Source organism: Anabrus simplex, chromosome 6 (assembly GCF_040414725.1).
Source record: "Anabrus simplex isolate iqAnaSimp1 chromosome 6, ASM4041472v1, whole genome shotgun sequence".
NCBI classification, from domain to species: Eukaryota; Metazoa; Arthropoda; class Insecta; order Orthoptera; family Tettigoniidae; genus Anabrus; species Anabrus simplex.
In genome coordinates, this window is record NC_090270.1 from 30,053,477 (window position 1) to 30,071,333 (window position 17,857).

Below are 17,857 nucleotides of genomic sequence, written 5' to 3' on the forward strand. Positions count from 1 at the left end.
TGATATGGTTTTTCCACGAAAGTGTCGAGTCTAATACTATACCATTTCCAAACCTCTCCGCAGCTTTCGTACGGAGTGAGGGAATATAAGGCTTTTGATTATTCGTCTGTACAATTAGAACGTTAAGCCTTGAGCAGACCCATTGATATCATTTGAAAGGAGAAGAGTAAGCTATGATTTTACCCTTTCTCTCCTCGTTCTCCGCCTCGTCCTCCTCCTCCTCATCATCATCCCACATCCATACGCGCAGGTCACCCATGGTTGTCAAGCAGAAAGACCTAGGATCTAGGAAAGGGTTTCATTCCCCTCCCCGAAGGGGAGGGGCGGGCCAACTAGAAGGTGACACCTTCCCTCTGGCCAGGAGACTCAGCGGGTTTGGTGGATTGATGGAGTTGTAAGAGGGGGGCTGGCGGTTGGTTTCGGTGAAGGAGCTTGGTGGGGGGTCTGACCTCTTGGCTAAGTGCTTTATTGGATTTTCGGTTTCTACAGTTGTGCTTTTGGATGACATATGTTTTTACAATTTGATTTGACAGGGTTACAATATGATTTCGAATTTTTACATTGTTTTTTACAGAGTTAATGGTGATCTTCTGACAGTTTAACCGTTGATTTTGCATTGTTACAATTTAGAGTTTTTACACTTCATATTTCAAAATATTTCCATTTCCCCCCGGGATATTTTTACTTTATTGGGGGTTATTAGGATATTTACAATTTTAACTGATTTACAATTTTAACAGATTTGATGGTAAACATAGTTTATGATAGTTAATTTTTACAGATTTGATGGTAAACATGGTTTGTAATAGTTACAGTTGTTAGCCATTATTTACAATATTTATAAGGCTTTTGTTTCGTGGCATTTTACAATATTTAGAGCTGGTTACCTACTATTTACTTACTATTTACAATATTTACAATATTTACAGTATTTACATGGTTTTTAACTCAAGGTATTGGGGTTTCCTGGATAGAAGTGATCCTTACAGGTTATTTATGGCGTATACTGTTTCTGAAACATATTAAAAAATATATTAGTACAATTGTTTTCCTTAAAATTGCTGACTGATGGGGAGGAGTAGTTCGACGAGGGCTCATTGGGCGTTATTTGGATGTCTTGGTGGGGGTGGGTTGGGGTTGGGTTTGGGGATTTCCAGGGAGTTATGAGGGTTAGTGTGTTGGGTTTGTTGTCACAGTCAAGCAGAAAGACCTGCATCAGGCGAACTCGCGGCACTAAAAGCTATGTGATCACCTGAAAACCTAGTAAGCCCGGTGTTAAAATCACTTGAAAAAGAAAATACAGCACCGTGGTAGAATACTTAGCTTTACCTTTCTTGAATTTACCGGTATTTTAAAGGAACGCTTTTAAATTCAGCAATAAAATTATGATCGTACTTCTTTTTTGCTAGTGGCTTTACGTTGCACCGATACAGATAGGTCATAATGGCGACGATGGGATAGGAAAGGCCTAGGAGTTAGAAGCAAGCGGCCGTGTTCTTAAATTAAAAAGATCGTCGCCATAAGACCTATCTGTGTCGGTGCGACGTAAAAGCCCCTAGCAAAAAAAAAAAAAAAAAAAAAAAAAGAAAAAGAGAATCTGCGTACCTTGCATTTCGGAGGGAGCGCTTTAACCACTCTACTAGGAGAATACTTTCCGAAACGCTGCCGTACATGACAGCTTATAACTGGCGTAAGAAAATATTAAAATCCCGAGATTTCAAGTCCGATTAGGTATTTATTTTGAACCTCATAGATTAACCTCACGAAAGCTTGACATAAATAACTCTACCCCGTACAGTCTCCCCCTACCTTTTTTTTTAATACACTTGTTGGTGATAATCAGCAGATGCAAATATAGGAAAATAAGACAATCGAAATGAGCTTTATACGTTCAACGATAGATAGCAGCTCAGTCGAAAGCGAGAGATCGATGAAAATCAGTCTAGCCAACCCCGCATATCGGTGTCTAGGTCCGGGTAGCTACCTCGCGCTTACGCGGAGGTGGTTGCACGCAAGCGAAAGTACCAGCTGATTTACACTCCAGGTAGCTTTTCTCCCGCGTAGCTGCCATCTAGTTTACCAGCAGATGGTTGAACCGGCCCTAAGTAAGAGGCTTGCCTCCCCTTTCAGGCGAGGAATGAAAACATTTTAGTAGTAGTAGTAGTAGTAGTAGTAGTAGTAGTATTTCCGACAGGGAACCGGGGGCCATTGGGACAATCCTGACACAGTGTGAGTGTCCGAAAGCGGCACGGACGGCAAATTGAAAATAACAATGTGGCTATGAGTGCTACGGTTCCTAATTTTTTAACCTTCCAGCAATTATTATTTAGGTAGCGCTTCCGTTGATCAATCCTGAGTGAAAAAGCATGCATTGGAACTGGAGATGGGGAATCTGTTTCATAAGTGACTCGTTCATTTGATTCGTTCATTCGATTCGTTCATTCGATTATCACGCGACAGAGAGCCGAAAGCAGTTGAATCATTCCGTTACGTTCTTCATAACTGCTACTGCTTTACAAGTTTACAAGTTCCAAGAAGTGAAATGTTCAAGGGAACTGTTAGCATTTTAACAAGAGTAATATCCTTTTTTTAGAGGTTATCGTCGAAAAATGCTACACAACTGTCCGACTAATCCTTTCCAAACTTAAATAGCTACCATTCGAAACTATACGACAATGGAATTTGAAATTTATAGCAGATATGAACATTTTTGTGGCCCTGTTCCACATGTTAGTTCACCGTAGTTCACGAGAACGAGAACGGAAACGTGAACCTTGAAGTAAAGTTAAGCTAACATTTCGCAACGAGCTGAAAGTTGAGTCTATATTACAGTTCCGGTAAGTGTGTGACTTTAAAAAATCCTGTAAGGTTAGGATAGGAGTAGCCTATTTGACTTGTGAACCGGACTTTTAGTTCAAAGCAAAGCAAAGTCATCTTCGTAGAGGCCATGAAGGCCCTTGGAGTGGTGCAAGGTAAAGGCTTCCACTATTCGTGTCCTCGGCACTTGATGGGGTAGAGTGGTTAGCTCTACGCCCGGCCGCCTTTGCCCCCAGGAATTAACCTGGTACTCATTTTTGGTGTAGGCTGAGTGAACCTCAGGGCCGTGTGCACCTCCGGAAGTGGAAATCTCGTTTCTTAAATTTTACGACTTCCTGACGGGGATTCGAACCCACATCCTTCCGGGCGTACCGAGCACGCCTTTACCGCCTCGGCCAGGCAGCTTCTGGACTTTTAGTTCAGGTTAAATAAAAAATAACTCAGTCGTTTTTCACAAGCTTTCATTGATTCAAAAATGGTGGATACCCGATTTGGCGATATGAATCAGAAGGAACGAGGAACGAGTTGCGGCTGCCATATCTCGATTCAGTTTTCGATTCAGAAACGAATCGATTCATTTCGTTCACTGAATCATCATTCAATCGTTCAGTGCAATGATTCGTTCATTATGAATCTCCCCAACTCTAACTGGAACCATTGTGGTCTTATCCGAGAGTTATATGCGCTCTCCATTAAATCCTTTCTAAAACCCCTAAATGCCCTCCTTATAACCATGCGAAGAGATCTGTACCCTATATTGCCTCACAATCCTTTTATTTGATTTCCCCAATGAAGATCTTTCCTTATATTAACACCTAGGTACTTACTTAAGGAACGTTCACCCCATTGACACAGTAATTAAAACTGAGAGGACTTTCCCTACCAGTGAAACTCACAACCTGACTTTTCGTCCCGTTTGTCATGAAAGGATTATCGAGGTCGTTTTGTAGTCACTCACAGTCTTATAACTTATTTTTTACTATATACAGTAAACCATCATCCGCAAAAAGCCTTATCGCTGATTCCACTTCTTTACTCATATCACTTATATGGTGTATATAAGAAAACATAAATGTCCAAGGTATTGCAAGTGTAATTATTAATTATCCTTTCTTTCGATTCCGATGTATTTGTAGCTGGCTGTTAGGTTTGTCACCTAAAGACAACACTTTTTTAAAAGATAACATTTAAAGGAACGTAGTTACACACTTATAGATTTTTAGTAAAAGCTGAGGGAACCCGTGACCACTTAAACAAACAAAGCACTGCAGGTGAACAAGAGTTTCTACTTGTTCACTTTTTATCTATTGACATTGAGTGTGCATAGCGTTATTTTTAATAAAGGTTATTTCTTTTCTTCCAGTTTAATTTCGTCGGCAAACTTCTGGGTCCCAAAGGCAATTCTCTGAAGAGATTACAAGAAGACACGATGACGAAGATGGCTGTCCTAGGGCGCGGCTCAATGAGAGACAAGAACAAGGTGAGTGCATCCTTTGATCAATAATGATATTGAGGAGTGGCCGTTGTATGAGTACCGACCAGTACATGTATTTCCCAGACAGAGACTAGCACAGTTTGAGTCCCGTTGCTTACTGTCACAAGGTGTGAACTCGTAAGAAAACACAAGCCGTATCTATCTATCTATCTATCTATCTATCTATCTATCTATCTATCTATCTATCTATCTATCTATTTCGTTCGCTGTATTTATACCTCATTTTCCTCTTTTGCTATGTTTATTATTTCTACTCTTTTTCCGCCATTCTTAACTCTTACTTCGCAACAGTGTACTATATATTTTATTTCTCTATCTGTCTTTCTCTGCGGTTCTCCTTCGCTTTACTCACTTTTCGTATTTCATTCCCTTCTACCTTATTCTCTCCCTATTTCCCTTTCTGTATCTTCTTCTTCTTTATCTGTTTACCGTCCAGTGTCGGTTTTTCCCTTGGACTCAGCGAAGGATCTCACCTCTACCTCCTCAAGGGCAGTGTCCTGGGGCTTCAGACTCAGGGTCGAGGGATACAACTGGGAAGGAGGACCATTACCTCGCCCAGGCGGCCTCAGCTGCTATGCTGAACGGGGGCCTTGTCGGGGATGGGAAGATTGGAAGGGGAAGGGATAGTCAAGGAAGAGGGAAGAAAGTGGCCGTGGCCTTAAGTTACATACTATCCCGGCATTTGCCTGGAGGTGAAGTGGGAAACCACGGAAAACCACCTCCAGGATGGCTGAGGTGGGAATCGAACCCACCTCCACTCAGTTGACCTCCCGAGGCTGAGTGGACCCCGTTCCAGCCCTTGTACCATTTTCCTTTCTGTATTCGTCTTTCTTTATCCGCCATCTTCCCTCTCTCTTATTTTATTTTTACCTTCTATCATTATCTCTACATCTTTATTTTCTTTTCCCTCTTCTTCGCTATGTCCACTCTTTCTCTTCATTTTCTCGTTTTTCTCTGTCTCAGTTTTCAAACTTCCTTTCCCTTTCTTTCAATTATTCTTTCGTTTTGCTATTCTCTTTTCAGAATTATCTTCATTCCTCTCTTTCTTTCCCTTCATTTTTATCCATTATTTATTTTATTTTCTCTAGTTTTCCTCCATCCTCTGTTTCTCTTCTTCTTAATCTGTTTACCTTCCAGGGTCGGTTTTTCCCTCGGACTCAGTGAGAGATTCCACCTCTAACGCCTCAAGGGCAGTGTTCTGGAGCTTCGGACTCTGGGTCGGGGATACAACTGGGGAGAATGACTAGTACCTCTCCCAGGCGGCCTTACTTGCTATGCTGAACAGAGGCCTTGTGGAGGGACGGGAAGATTGGAATGGATAGACAATAAAGTGGGAAGGAAGCGGCCGTGGCCTTAAGTTCGGTACCAACCCGGCATTTGCCTGGAGGAGAAGTGGGAAACTACGGAAAACCACTTCGAGGATGGCTGAGGTGGGAATTGAACCCACCTCTACTCAGTTGACCTCCGAAGGCTGAGTGGAGCCCGTTCCAGCCCTCGTACCACTTTTCAAATTCCGTGGCAGAGCCGGGAATCGAACCCGGGCCTCCGGGGGTGGCAGCTAATCACGCTAACCACTACAGCACAGAGGCGGGCTCTCTGTTTCTCATTTTACATTTTACTGTATTTCGTTCTTTAAATTTTATTTCTTTGTTATTGGTGTGAGAACCAGCCCGCCTGGTATCAAGTCGATGTGCTCTGAGACCGTGGTGAGCCGGTTTGAGTCCCGTTGGTCGAGAAGAGTTTCACCATCATAATGTTGGCCGGCAGGGTGGTATACAATTTCTAATCACTAGATTGCGTGCCGAAAACCTGGTTTTAATTCCCAACCTCTCTGCAGTATTCATATATGAATTAATAATAATATTATTAATTAATTTCGTGTGGCTATTACTAGCCTAGTGCAGCCCATGTAAGGCAGACCCTCCGATGAGGGTGGGCGGCATCTGCCATGTGTAGGTAACTGCTTGTTATTGTGGTGGAGGATAGTGTTATGTGTCGTGTGTGAGTTGCAGGGATGTTGGGGACAGCACAAACACCCAGTCCCAGGGCCATTGGAATTAACCAATGAAGGTTAAAATCCCCGACCCGGGCGGGAATCGAACCGAAGGCCAGTACGCTGATCATTCAGCCAACGAGTCATTATTATTAATAATAATAACGTACGACCTCCAGAGATTTCTGGTGCAGGTCTTTTCCTGATAGACGATCTGTGAGAATGGGGCCCTACCTAATATAATTTTCTATGTTGAGGATATCACAAACACCCAGCCCCCGAGCCAGACGAATTAAGATTTAAATCCTTGACCCTATCGGGAATCGAACCCGGGACCGTTCGTGCCAGCATTCTAACCATTTAGTCATGGAGCTGATCATTCATATGGAGTGATGAAATATGGTATCAGGCTGTTGATGGTAATTCGTCCGTCGGAAGGCGACGTTAAACTTTGAGCAGGATTATTAGACATTAGACAGGAGTAGCCTTCGTACCGACACCGGGTTTCACCCTCTCCCTACCTCATTGTCGCCATCATCCCACAACCATACGCATGGTCGTAGATCTGAAACCGGCGAACCGAACTTGTCCTCGGACACTCGGCACGTAACGCCGTACGGTTCTACCAACATAGGAAACCTAACAGTGTTCGTCCGGTATTAAAATCAGTTAAAAAGGATGCCCGGCTCCGTAGTAGAATGGTTAGCATTTCTTTACTTTCCATGAAGAAGTTGTTGTGAAGGAACTCTATAAACTCAGGAATGAAAATGTTATAGTCCTTCTCGACACAGCAGATCACCGATGAATATAATTTTGCAAGCGTATTTGGTGTGAACATTTTTCATAAACCTCTCGGTGTGTTGATAATTTGAACCTCATGGGAGCAAATGATGCTATAATAAATATGCTCTTATCTCTCATAAGTGAATTTCACCTGTAGGGACTAAGTATATATACGAATGAGAGAGGTACTTGCTACAGGGAGCCGGGGGGCCCTCGGGAAAAACCTGACGAATGCGGTTATTCCGTGTGAGTGTCCGAAAGCGGCACGGGCAGCAGATTGAAAATAACAATGTCGCTCTGAGGGCCCACGGTTCCTAATTTTTTCAACCTTCCACTAATTATTATTTAGGAAGCGCTTCCATTGATAAATCGTGGCTGAAAAAACATAGAACAATGACGTGAAATGATACCTACGTAGTGTAGAGGAGAAATCCTTTCTTTAGGACACACCTTACCGCCTCTAGAAGTTCTCTTACTCACAGCAGAATTTAAAACAAACACCGGGTTTCACCCTCTCCCTTCCTGCTATTACATACACATTAACTCCTCTGATGAGGTTGACGTCAGGAAGGGCATCCAGTTGTAAGAACACGCTAGGAAAATTCATGTCATATCATTCCTAACTCCGTAGAGAAACCGGACAAAGGTTGGTCAACAACGACAACAACAACTGGTGTGAAAGATAACTGCGTACTCGAATGTAATATTTTCTCATTTGTTCATGCAATACTGTTCTTCGCAAGGCACTTTATTGTTTATCAAATACTTTGTTTTTCATTTGCATATACAAAAGAATAATTGCCTTTGTTGGCGAGACCTAGATTGCACTATGTCTTCTGGTATGGGCTAGAACAAATTCGTTACTTTCATTCACCTGTCTCAGTGTTATCCCTGGCTTTAACAATATGAAAGAGACTGAGTTTTTTTAAAACTAGTAATGTCATTCCTTCTGCAGCCAGTCCCTTTTATGAAAGGTATGAACATGTTGCTCATAGAGTCGGTTAGTGCGGGCATTTCGGTGGGCTTGGTCGGCTGATATGTAGTGGAAACTTCTGGCTCAGTGGGGAACTACCTCACTCCTCATTTCAACAGTACACCTCCTAAGTGACGCCTGATGGTCGAGCTGATGATATCCAAACCAGCCTACGGGCTGAGCACTCGACATACATACATACATACATACATACATACATACATACATACATACATACATACATACATACATACATACATACATACATACATACAAAATAAAGAAATGAACAATTTTCCTTGTTTCTTAGGATGTCCAGAGAAACACTACAAGGAGATAACCATCGCATAGCGCACCACAGAAACACGCAATAGTGATTACATCCTTCCATATAAGGTTGGCTTCAGGAAGGGCATCCGGCCGTAAAACAGGGTCAAATCCACATGTGCGCCATAGCACCCGTGACCTCACATGTGTAGGAAAAATGGTAGAAGAATAACCACCGCATAGTGAGAAAAACAAGAAGACATTTGGCAATTTTTCCATCTTAACGTGCGGTATTTTTGCCACTGTACAGAGAAAGCTATAGACTGAGATATGAATGTTACCAAGCACCATAGAAAATGACTATGATAGCAGCCCGCAATCTTTCACTCCGAAACAATGTCCGCCCTACCCCTAATGTTCTTTTCTCCCCTGAAAGTTACATTTTTGGATATGGATTAATCTATATATTACTCAATATTGTGCCAACGGCCGTAGCCGTGTTGAAACACCGGATCCCGTGAGATCTCCGAAGTTAAGCAACATTGGGCGTGGTCAGGAGTTGGATGGGTTGCCACGCGCTGTTGGTCGGGGGAAGGGGGATGGAGGAGCGGAAAGGAACTGGCCACCCTACCGCACGTAAACTCCTGCTCAGGAACACCTCTGCGGAGGTTTGGACCTGCCTTCGGGCAGAATAACCCTTACCTTACCTACTCAATATTGTGATGGTAGATTACTTGAGTTGGGAATGTAGAGACACCACTTTTTTGTGTAGATGTGTATCAAGGTCTATATACACAGGTCTGGTTACGCCCCAGAATGCTTTGCTGCAGCGGCCATTTTGGGACGAATAGTCTCTACTTGCTGTCGTCTGCGTGTTAGCCCTTTCAATGAGATTAATGTTATAATGGGTTATTGTGTCGCTCCAGATTGTATAAGTCACTCATCTAAAGGGACTAGATTGTTTACATTCCCAAAAGATAAGAATGGGAGGGGAAAATGAGTGCAGTACTGCCGGCGTCATAAATGGCAGGCAATAGGATAGCCACAGCTGAATGAGGTTAGTATAAATTTTGCTAGAGAAAACTGAAGTAATAATCACCAAGTTTATTCTATTTGCTTTGGTAAAATACTTGTCTATCAAAATATTTTTTTGACCATATGCCGATTATAATCTTTTCCTGCAGCTTCGTTTTGAGGAATGTCAATTCGAAGTAAAGTGAGCAGATGGAAAGAAGCTGCTAACATGAAATACCATCATTAACCACTATACCACAGAGGTGGACAATAACTTTTCCTAATTCCCCGAAAATTGTCTAGTGTGTCAGGAGGGCTGCCTCCAATGCTTGTATATAAAGTTGTGTTTCTCTATTTATTACGATGGTAATTTATTTTAATACCTTTTCTTTCGTAATCCGTTTACCGTCCAACATTATATTTTTCCACGGACTCTAACGACACAAGGGCAGTGTTCTGAAGCGCGAGACTTTGGGTCCGGGGATACAACTGGGATAGAGGACCAGAACTTCGCCCAGGCGGACCCATCTGCTATGCTGAAAAAGGGGGGCCTTGTGGTGGATGGTAAGATTGGAACGGATAGACAAACAAGCGGGAAGGAAGCGACCGTGACCTGGTATTTACCTGTAAGAGAAGTGGGAAACCACGGAAAACCACTTCGAGTATGGCTGAGGTGAGAATTGAATACCCCTCTACTCAGTTGATCTCCCGAGGCTGAGTGGACCAGGTTCCAGCCCTCAAATTTCGTGGCAGGGCCGGGAATCGAACCTCGGGCTCACGAGGGTGGCAGCTAAACACACTAACCACTACACCACAGAGGCGGACAGTAATTTTAATAATTTTGTAAATTCATGAAAATCAATGACTTCTCAGAATGTTTAACATTTAGACACGGTTTTATTGATAATGGTAATGTAAAATTTGCATAACTTATTCAATTATTATTATTATTAGCCTATTATTATTATTATTATTATTATTATTATTATTATTATTATTGCCGGGCTGAGTGGCTCAGATGGTTAAGGCGCTGGCCTTCTAACCCCAACTTGGCAGGTTCGATCCTGGCTCAGTCCGGTGGTATTTGAAGGTGCTCAAATACGACAGCCTCGTGTCGGTAGATTTACTGGCACGTAAAAGAACTCCTGCGGGACTAAATTCCGGCACCTCGGCGTCTCCGAAGACAGTAAAAGTAGTTAGTGGGACGTAAGGAAAATAGCATTATTATTATTATTATTATTATTATTATTATTATTATTATTATTATTATTATTATCATTATTATTATTCTGTTTACCCTCCACCCTTGGTTTTTCCCTCGGACTCAGCGAGGGAGCCCACCTCTACCGCCTCAAGGGCAGTGTCCTGGAGCGTGAGACTTTTGGTCGGGGGGGTACAGCTGGAGTGGAGGACCAGAGCTTCTCCCAGGCGACTTCATCTGCTATGCTGAACGGTGGGTTGTGTTAGGGAATGGGAAGATGGGAAGGAATAGACAAGGAAGAGAGAAGGAAGCGGGCGTGGACTTAATTTAGGTACCACGCCGGTATTTGCCTGGAGGAGAAGTGGGAAACCACGGAAAACAACTTCGAGGATGGCTGAGGAGGGAATCGAACCCACGTATACTCATTTATTATTTACTGTTAGTTATTATTTATTATTATTATTGTATTATTTAATTTTAACTGTCCACACTTTTTTAAAATCATTACATTACTTTGTTCATTCAGAGTTCACCGGGTTAGTTAGTGATAGTGGGTAAGATCCCCACTGTCGGCAGCCCTGAAGATGGTTTTCCGTGGTTTCCCATTTTCACACCAGGCAAATTCTGCGCTGTATCTTAATTAAGGCCATGTCCGCTTCCTTCCTACTCGTAGGCCTTTCCTATCCTATCTTCGCCATAAGACCTATCTGTGTCGGTGCGACGTAAAAATATATTCTCAGGTACGGTACCCTAAATTAAGTGTACCAGCTCAAAAATATTATGATAATTTTGTCATATAGTCTGGTTTTAATTCCATTGGAACTGTTCACAATTTATGAAACCCGAGTTCCTATACACGGCAAAATAGATAAGTGATCATTACCTCACAATTCGCAGGATGTAGGAAAGCTATTAATTACATGTAGTCCGAGGCAAATAAAGCTAATTTTAGCAGCTTGTGTATTCTTAAATACATTTTTGTAAAAAATCTGAAACTCCCTTATATGCAGCATGGGAATGCTGTAGGTATCGGCGACATTGAGTCGCAAAATGGCGGCTCCATAAGTAACATTCGTATTCTGACCTGTGTACTATCTGCGCACTTTTTATCGATAGATTTGTGTACGGGTTTGAGGAGTAAGGAGGGAGCAATTCCGGTTCCAGTAGTACTGCCAACTGAATGGAAATGAAATCTGAATTGAATCGATAATATGATCGATCGATATGAATTTTGCTAAACGTTTGTTATCTTAAGCCAACAACTGTGTCACACACACATTATATAACATTATATAACATTTCTCGATGCGAATCTTGTTCCGAGAATGAATTCTATAGTTTGGCTTTGCTGTGTAAATAACAACAGTACTAGTACGTAAAGTGTACGCCAGATGTCGCACAGCGGTGCATAAGCGATTCATAGTTCGTATTTCAAAGATTGCCACTACGAATATCGAAGATTGCCGAGGTCGACCAATTCAGCACTAGGGTGTAAATCTATCCAGAAAAGGTGCGCAGATATTATATAGACCTTGATGAGTACGGAGCCCTGTTGCTGCCACCAGGCGGAGAAACTATTCTACAAGGTTAAGTCTGGTGTTCCTTGATATATATATATGCTATTGGCTTTACGTCGCACCGACACGGATAGGTCTTGTGGCGACGATGGGATAGGAAAGGGATAGGTCTGGGAAAGAAACGGCCGTGGCCTTAATTAAGGTACAGCCTCAGCATTTGCCTGGTGTGAAAATGGAAAACCACGGAAAACCATCTTCAGGGCTGCCGACAGTGGGGTTCGAACCCACTATCTCCCGAATACTGGATACTGGCCGCACTTATGCGACTACAGCTATCGAGCTCGGTGTGTTGTTCCTTGATTCATGATCTCTCTGACCATCCGTGTTTACATTACTGTCAAGCGGAGTTCAACCAATAAGAGACTATCTATATATATATAAAATAAGAGTTTTGTCTGTACATTACTCAGAATTTGAAAAGAATGGTATTTCTGTATCGATCATGTCCACAGTAACAAGAAAATGCAGTTTTTACTTTCCGTAATTTTTGTCTGTCTGTCTGTCTGTCTGTCTGTCTGTCTGTCTGTCTGTCTGTCTGTCTGTCTGTCTGTCTGTCTGTCTGTCTGTCTGTCTGTCTGTCTGTCTGTCTGTCTGTCTATACACGCATCACGAGAAAACGGCTGGAAAGAATTTAATAAAAATCGGCATGTAGAGTCGGGGGGTGAGCCGCTACAATCTAGACTATAAATTATTTTATTCACCCTAAGTGAAATGGTAGTTTAGGGGAAGGTCTAAAATTCAATTCTCAAATATTTATATTATTAGTAGTCATATCGATAAGCCAACGGCCGTAGCCGTGTTGAAACACCGGATCCCGTGAGATCTCCGAAGTTAAGCAACATTGGGCATGGTCAGGAGTTGGATGGGTTGCCACGCGCTATTGGTGGGGGATAAGGGAATGGAGGAGCGGAAAGGAACTCGCCACCCTATCGCACGTAAACTCCGGCTCAGGAACACCTCTGCGGAGGTTCGGACCTGCCTTCGGGCAGAACAACCCTTACCTTACCTACCTATCGATAAATACTACATAACTTAAATTTCTGATCATTTACGTCTTATGAATTTTTGCCGTACCGGCTATGATAACAGAGATATTTATGAATTTGGATTTTTTTTTTTTTTTTGCTAAGTCCATATCAACGCCGAGCCCCGACAAAGTGGGTAAACAGAATTTAATGAAAATCGGTATATAGAGTCGGGGAATAAGAAACTACAGTTTAAGCTATAAACAATGTTATTCACCCTGGGTGAAATGGTAGTTTAGGGAAAGGTACTTAAAATTTAATTTTTAAATACCTATGTTCTTGGTCCTATGGAACAGTACTACATAACAAAAGTTATAGAGAATATAATTTCCGATCATTTATGTTTTATTCAGTTTTACCGTACCGACTATGATAAGAGTGGTATTTCAGAACCATAAGACAATTAATAATGTGGCGGCCTACAATATCGAAAGCGCGTAACATTGATCAACAATAACATTACACTGACCGTTGTTTGTTGTAATGTTCTTTGTCTCTTATGCTGTCATTCAACCGATAGATGGGATTACTGCTGCGTACCGAGTATAACAGTCCAACTGAATATTGGCGGGAAATAGCTGAGGAATTAGATAACTTTCTTCTTTAGCATGCCAATCCTCTGGTTCATACATTTTCTGATACTGCTGGTACGTAACACACTGGTTCATCATAGTATGCCAGCTATTCGATAGCTACTCTGACGCGCTGTTTTGAATGAGCAGTGTGTGCACTTGAGTCAGAGGCTCAGTTAGTAGTAGTAGTAGTAGTAGTAGTAGTAGTAGTAGTAGTAGTAGTAGTAGTAGTAGTAGTAGTAGTATGAACTGGTCCGGAATTACAATTTAGCCCTATTCCAAATTATAGTACCAGAATTCACTAAATAACTCAAAATTCAACCTTGAAAAGAGCCGTTTCTTAGGAAAAGCTTCTTCCTCTTCACTTTCATTAAATCTACATTAATTTTATTCCAAATTAGCAGCCAAAATGTGGTTTCTTCTCTGGCTTGGAGGCAACTTTTCCTCCACGTCAGACAGTTCTTTCCCCCGGGAGTGTAGTGAATTGAGATTTTCCGACTCATCGGGTACTCCCAGGAAGCCGATAAGTAAACGGGCATAGTTTTTTCCCTAGGACTATCCACTATTTGAACACCCCCCCCCCCACGCCGAAGAAAGTATGATGAGGATTGTTCATGGATCACCGATGTCTGCGTCTTGGTCATTCCAGCTCTGTAGCTTTGGACTGTTAGTTCGGCAGCATAGTACTGTTCGTTAAAAGTGAAAAAATGTGTGGTTTTTCATTTGATCGAGTATTTCATATGAAGGCATTGCTTTTAATCGCACCATTCCTACCGACGTCATTGTAATGACCCATGTTCATTTCAGTTGGGAAAACCACTAAAAGAGTCTTTCTGAGAATCTATAAAGGCAGGCGGAGAGTGAGTGTCTGCCATTATAATGAAAACTCCCCAACCTGATTGTGACCGACGGTAGGCAAGGTGGCCTACCATTACAATGAAAATTCTCTAACCCATTCTTGATATGAGAAAATACGTTGGTGACTTGCCCGTCGTGCTTCTAGGGCAACGTTAAGAGCTATGCAACTTAATACAATCTTGCTCACAACGTGTACACTACCTAACCTAGAATTCTGTACAAAAATTTAGAATTCCGTAGCGAAGCACGGGTACATCAGCTAGTTTTTAATAAAAGAATGCGGGAAGTAATTACAGTACTGTTAAAGTGGCATTTCCTATACTGTTTTGTGTGCGGGAAGATGGAATTTACGTCATAGGCTGAAATAAAGGATATTATCGTACTTGTGTTTCTGTTAGCATTTGAGGCATTAACTGGCTATCATCTCCAAGTGAGACTAAACGTGATCCCTTGGTACTTTCAAAACGACTTTTTCACATACTTTATATTTTAGTTATTAACTTTTACCATTTCTAATTATTTGCCATTTACTTTACAAAATAATTCCTTCTTATAGTTTTCATCGCTAACCTCCGTTCTCCGGGGAGAAAGTACACTGACTGACAGAGCAAATGCAACACCAAGAAGGAGTGGTTCGAAAGGGATGAAAGTTGGGGAAAAAACAGAGTCGGCACGGACGAATAATTGATGTTTATTTCAAACCGATATGCAGGTTACACAATACGCACGGCATCGACTGAGTAGGATGTAGGACCACCGGGAGCGGCGATGCACGCAGAAACACGTCAAGGTACAGAGTCAATAAGATTGCGGATGGTGCCCTGAGGGATGGTTCTCCATTATCTGTCAACCATTTGCCACAGTTGGTCGTCCGTACGAGGCTGGGGCAGAGTTTGCAAACGGCGTCCAATGAGATCCCACACGTGTTCGATTGGTGAGAGGTCCGGAGAGTACGCTGGCCACGGAAGCATCTGTACACCTCGTAGAGCCTGTTGGGAGATGCGAGCAGTTTTGTGGGCGGGCATTATCCTGCTGAAACAGAGCATTGGGCAGCCCCTGAATGTACGGGAGTGCCACCGGCCGCAGCACATGCTGCACGTAGCGGTGGACATTTAACGTGCCTTGAATACGCACTAGAGGTGACGTGGAATCATACGCAATAGCGCCCCAAACCATGATGCCGCGTTGTCTAGCGGTAGGGCGCTCCACAGTTACTGCCGGATTTGACCTTTCTCCACGCCGACGCCACACTCGTCTGCGGTGACTATCACTGACAGAACAGAAGCGTGACTCATCGGAGAACACGCCGTTCCGCCATTCCCTCATCCAAGTCGCTCTAGCCCGGCACCATGCCGGCGTGCACGTCTATGCTGTGGAGTCAATGGTAGTCTTCTGAGCGGACGCCGGGAGTGCAGGCCTCCTTCAACCAATCGACGGGAAATTGTTCTGGTCGATATTGGAACAGCCAGGGTGTCTTGCACATGCTGAAGAATGGCGGTTGACGTGGCGTGCGGGGCTGCCACCGCTTGGCGGCGGATGCGCCGATCCTCGCGTGCTGACGTCACTCGGGCTGCGCCTGGACCCCTCGCACGTGCCACATGTCCCTGCGCCAACCATCTTCGCCACAGGCGCTGCACCGTGGACACATCCCTATGGGTATCGGCTGCGATTTGACGAAGCGACCAACCTGCCCTTCTTAGCCCGATCACCATACCCCTCGTAAAGTCGTCTGTCTGCTGGAAATGCCTCCGTTGACGGCGACCTGGTATTCTTAGCTATACACGTGTCCTGTGGCACACGACAACACGTTCTACAATGACTGTCGGCTGAGAAATCACGGTATGAAGTGGGCCATTCGCCAACGCCGTGTCCCATTTATCGTTCGCTACGTGCGCATCACAGCGGCGCATTTCACATCATGAGCATACCTCAGTGACGTCAGTCTACCCTGCAATTGGCATAAAGTTCTGACCACTCCTTCTTGGTGTTGCATTTGCTCTGTCAGTCAGTGTACATCTTTGCATTTGCTGAAAAGACTCTTTACAGTTACATTTAAAGTAATACCTAGATTTAATTTTAAGAACAACCCCAACAGTGAAGGATATTGTAGGGTAAGTTTGATGGCGTTGCAAGCACTTGAGAGGTAAGGAAGTATCCATCCAATACAGGTTCTGCTGTACTAGAACTCAAAAGTTATCTTCATCATCACTCAAGTTTTCCTCTTTCCTGCTTGCATGCGATGTATATCGATTACTGGAATGTAACGATTGGCAATTTTATTTCAGGAATAAAAAATATATTTTGTAAAACGTAACGCTTGTAAGTAAATATTACTAAAAAGGTTTTCTTTACAAGTAATTCGTTTACAATTATTTCCGATTATATTTCGACAAAGGAGCAAACAAAATGGCAAGCAAAGAATGGAACTGACATACCAACTGACCAAAGATGATTATAACAAGAATCAATGCAAAATATAAAAAATAAAAAATTCAGGTACTAGAACACGGTGGTCGAACCAGAGGGCTCATACGCAGCAGAATGCTTGGTGTCCGGACATTTGCGGTCACAATAAAATCATGGACATTTGCAGTTACTAAGATATAAGATACAAGGAATTTGCGGTCATTGCAGCAGTCGGTGGGCCTCATTAGCTCAATCTCGGGGTATCCCCGCTAACCTGCCTGGGTTGCTGCTCCCTTGCTTTAGATCAACATTCTTCTCTTACGCGCATTATTTAGAGACTGATACTTTGAGTTACTAACAACATTCCATATTGTAACTTTCTGGTGTAAGTATTTACTGTTGTGTGCTGTAATGGAATTGACAGTTGCTAATTAGGCAAATCGTTGTGCACATTACAATGGTTATATGTACAGAAAGTATAGAGAAGGTCAACATGGAATCGTCACCTCGATGTATCTAACGGGAAAGAACAAGTGATGTCATGTTTTTGGAAACATACAATTCTGCAATTTATAAACAAAGTGTAAAACATCCTAATGTACACTGACTGACAGAGCAAATGCAACACCAAGAAGGAGTGGTTCGAAAGGGATGAAAGTTGGGGAAAAAACAGAGACGGCACGGACGAATAATTGATGTTTATTTCAAACCGATATGCAGGTTACACAATACGCACGGCATCGACTCAGTAGGATGTAGGACCACCGCGAGCGGCAATGCACGCAGAAACACGTCGAGGTACAGAGTCAATAAGAGTGCGGATGGTGTCCTGAGGGATGGTTCTCCATTCTCTGTCAACCATTTGCCACAGTTGGT

At 42.8% G+C, this 17,857-nt stretch overlaps 1 protein-coding gene across 1 annotated transcript in view; it reads left to right on the forward strand.

Moving 5' to 3' along the window:
- Nucleotides 1-17,857, forward strand: part of LOC136875434 (KH domain-containing, RNA-binding, signal transduction-associated protein 1) — a 1,072,163-nt gene that overhangs the window by 805,439 nt on the left and 248,867 nt on the right. Inside the window, exon 4 of the mRNA XM_067148988.2 lies at nucleotides 4,181-4,297. Coding sequence (XP_067005089.1) covers nucleotides 4,181-4,297 — 117 coding nt within the window. The remainder of the gene's footprint in view (nucleotides 1-4,180; nucleotides 4,298-17,857) is intronic.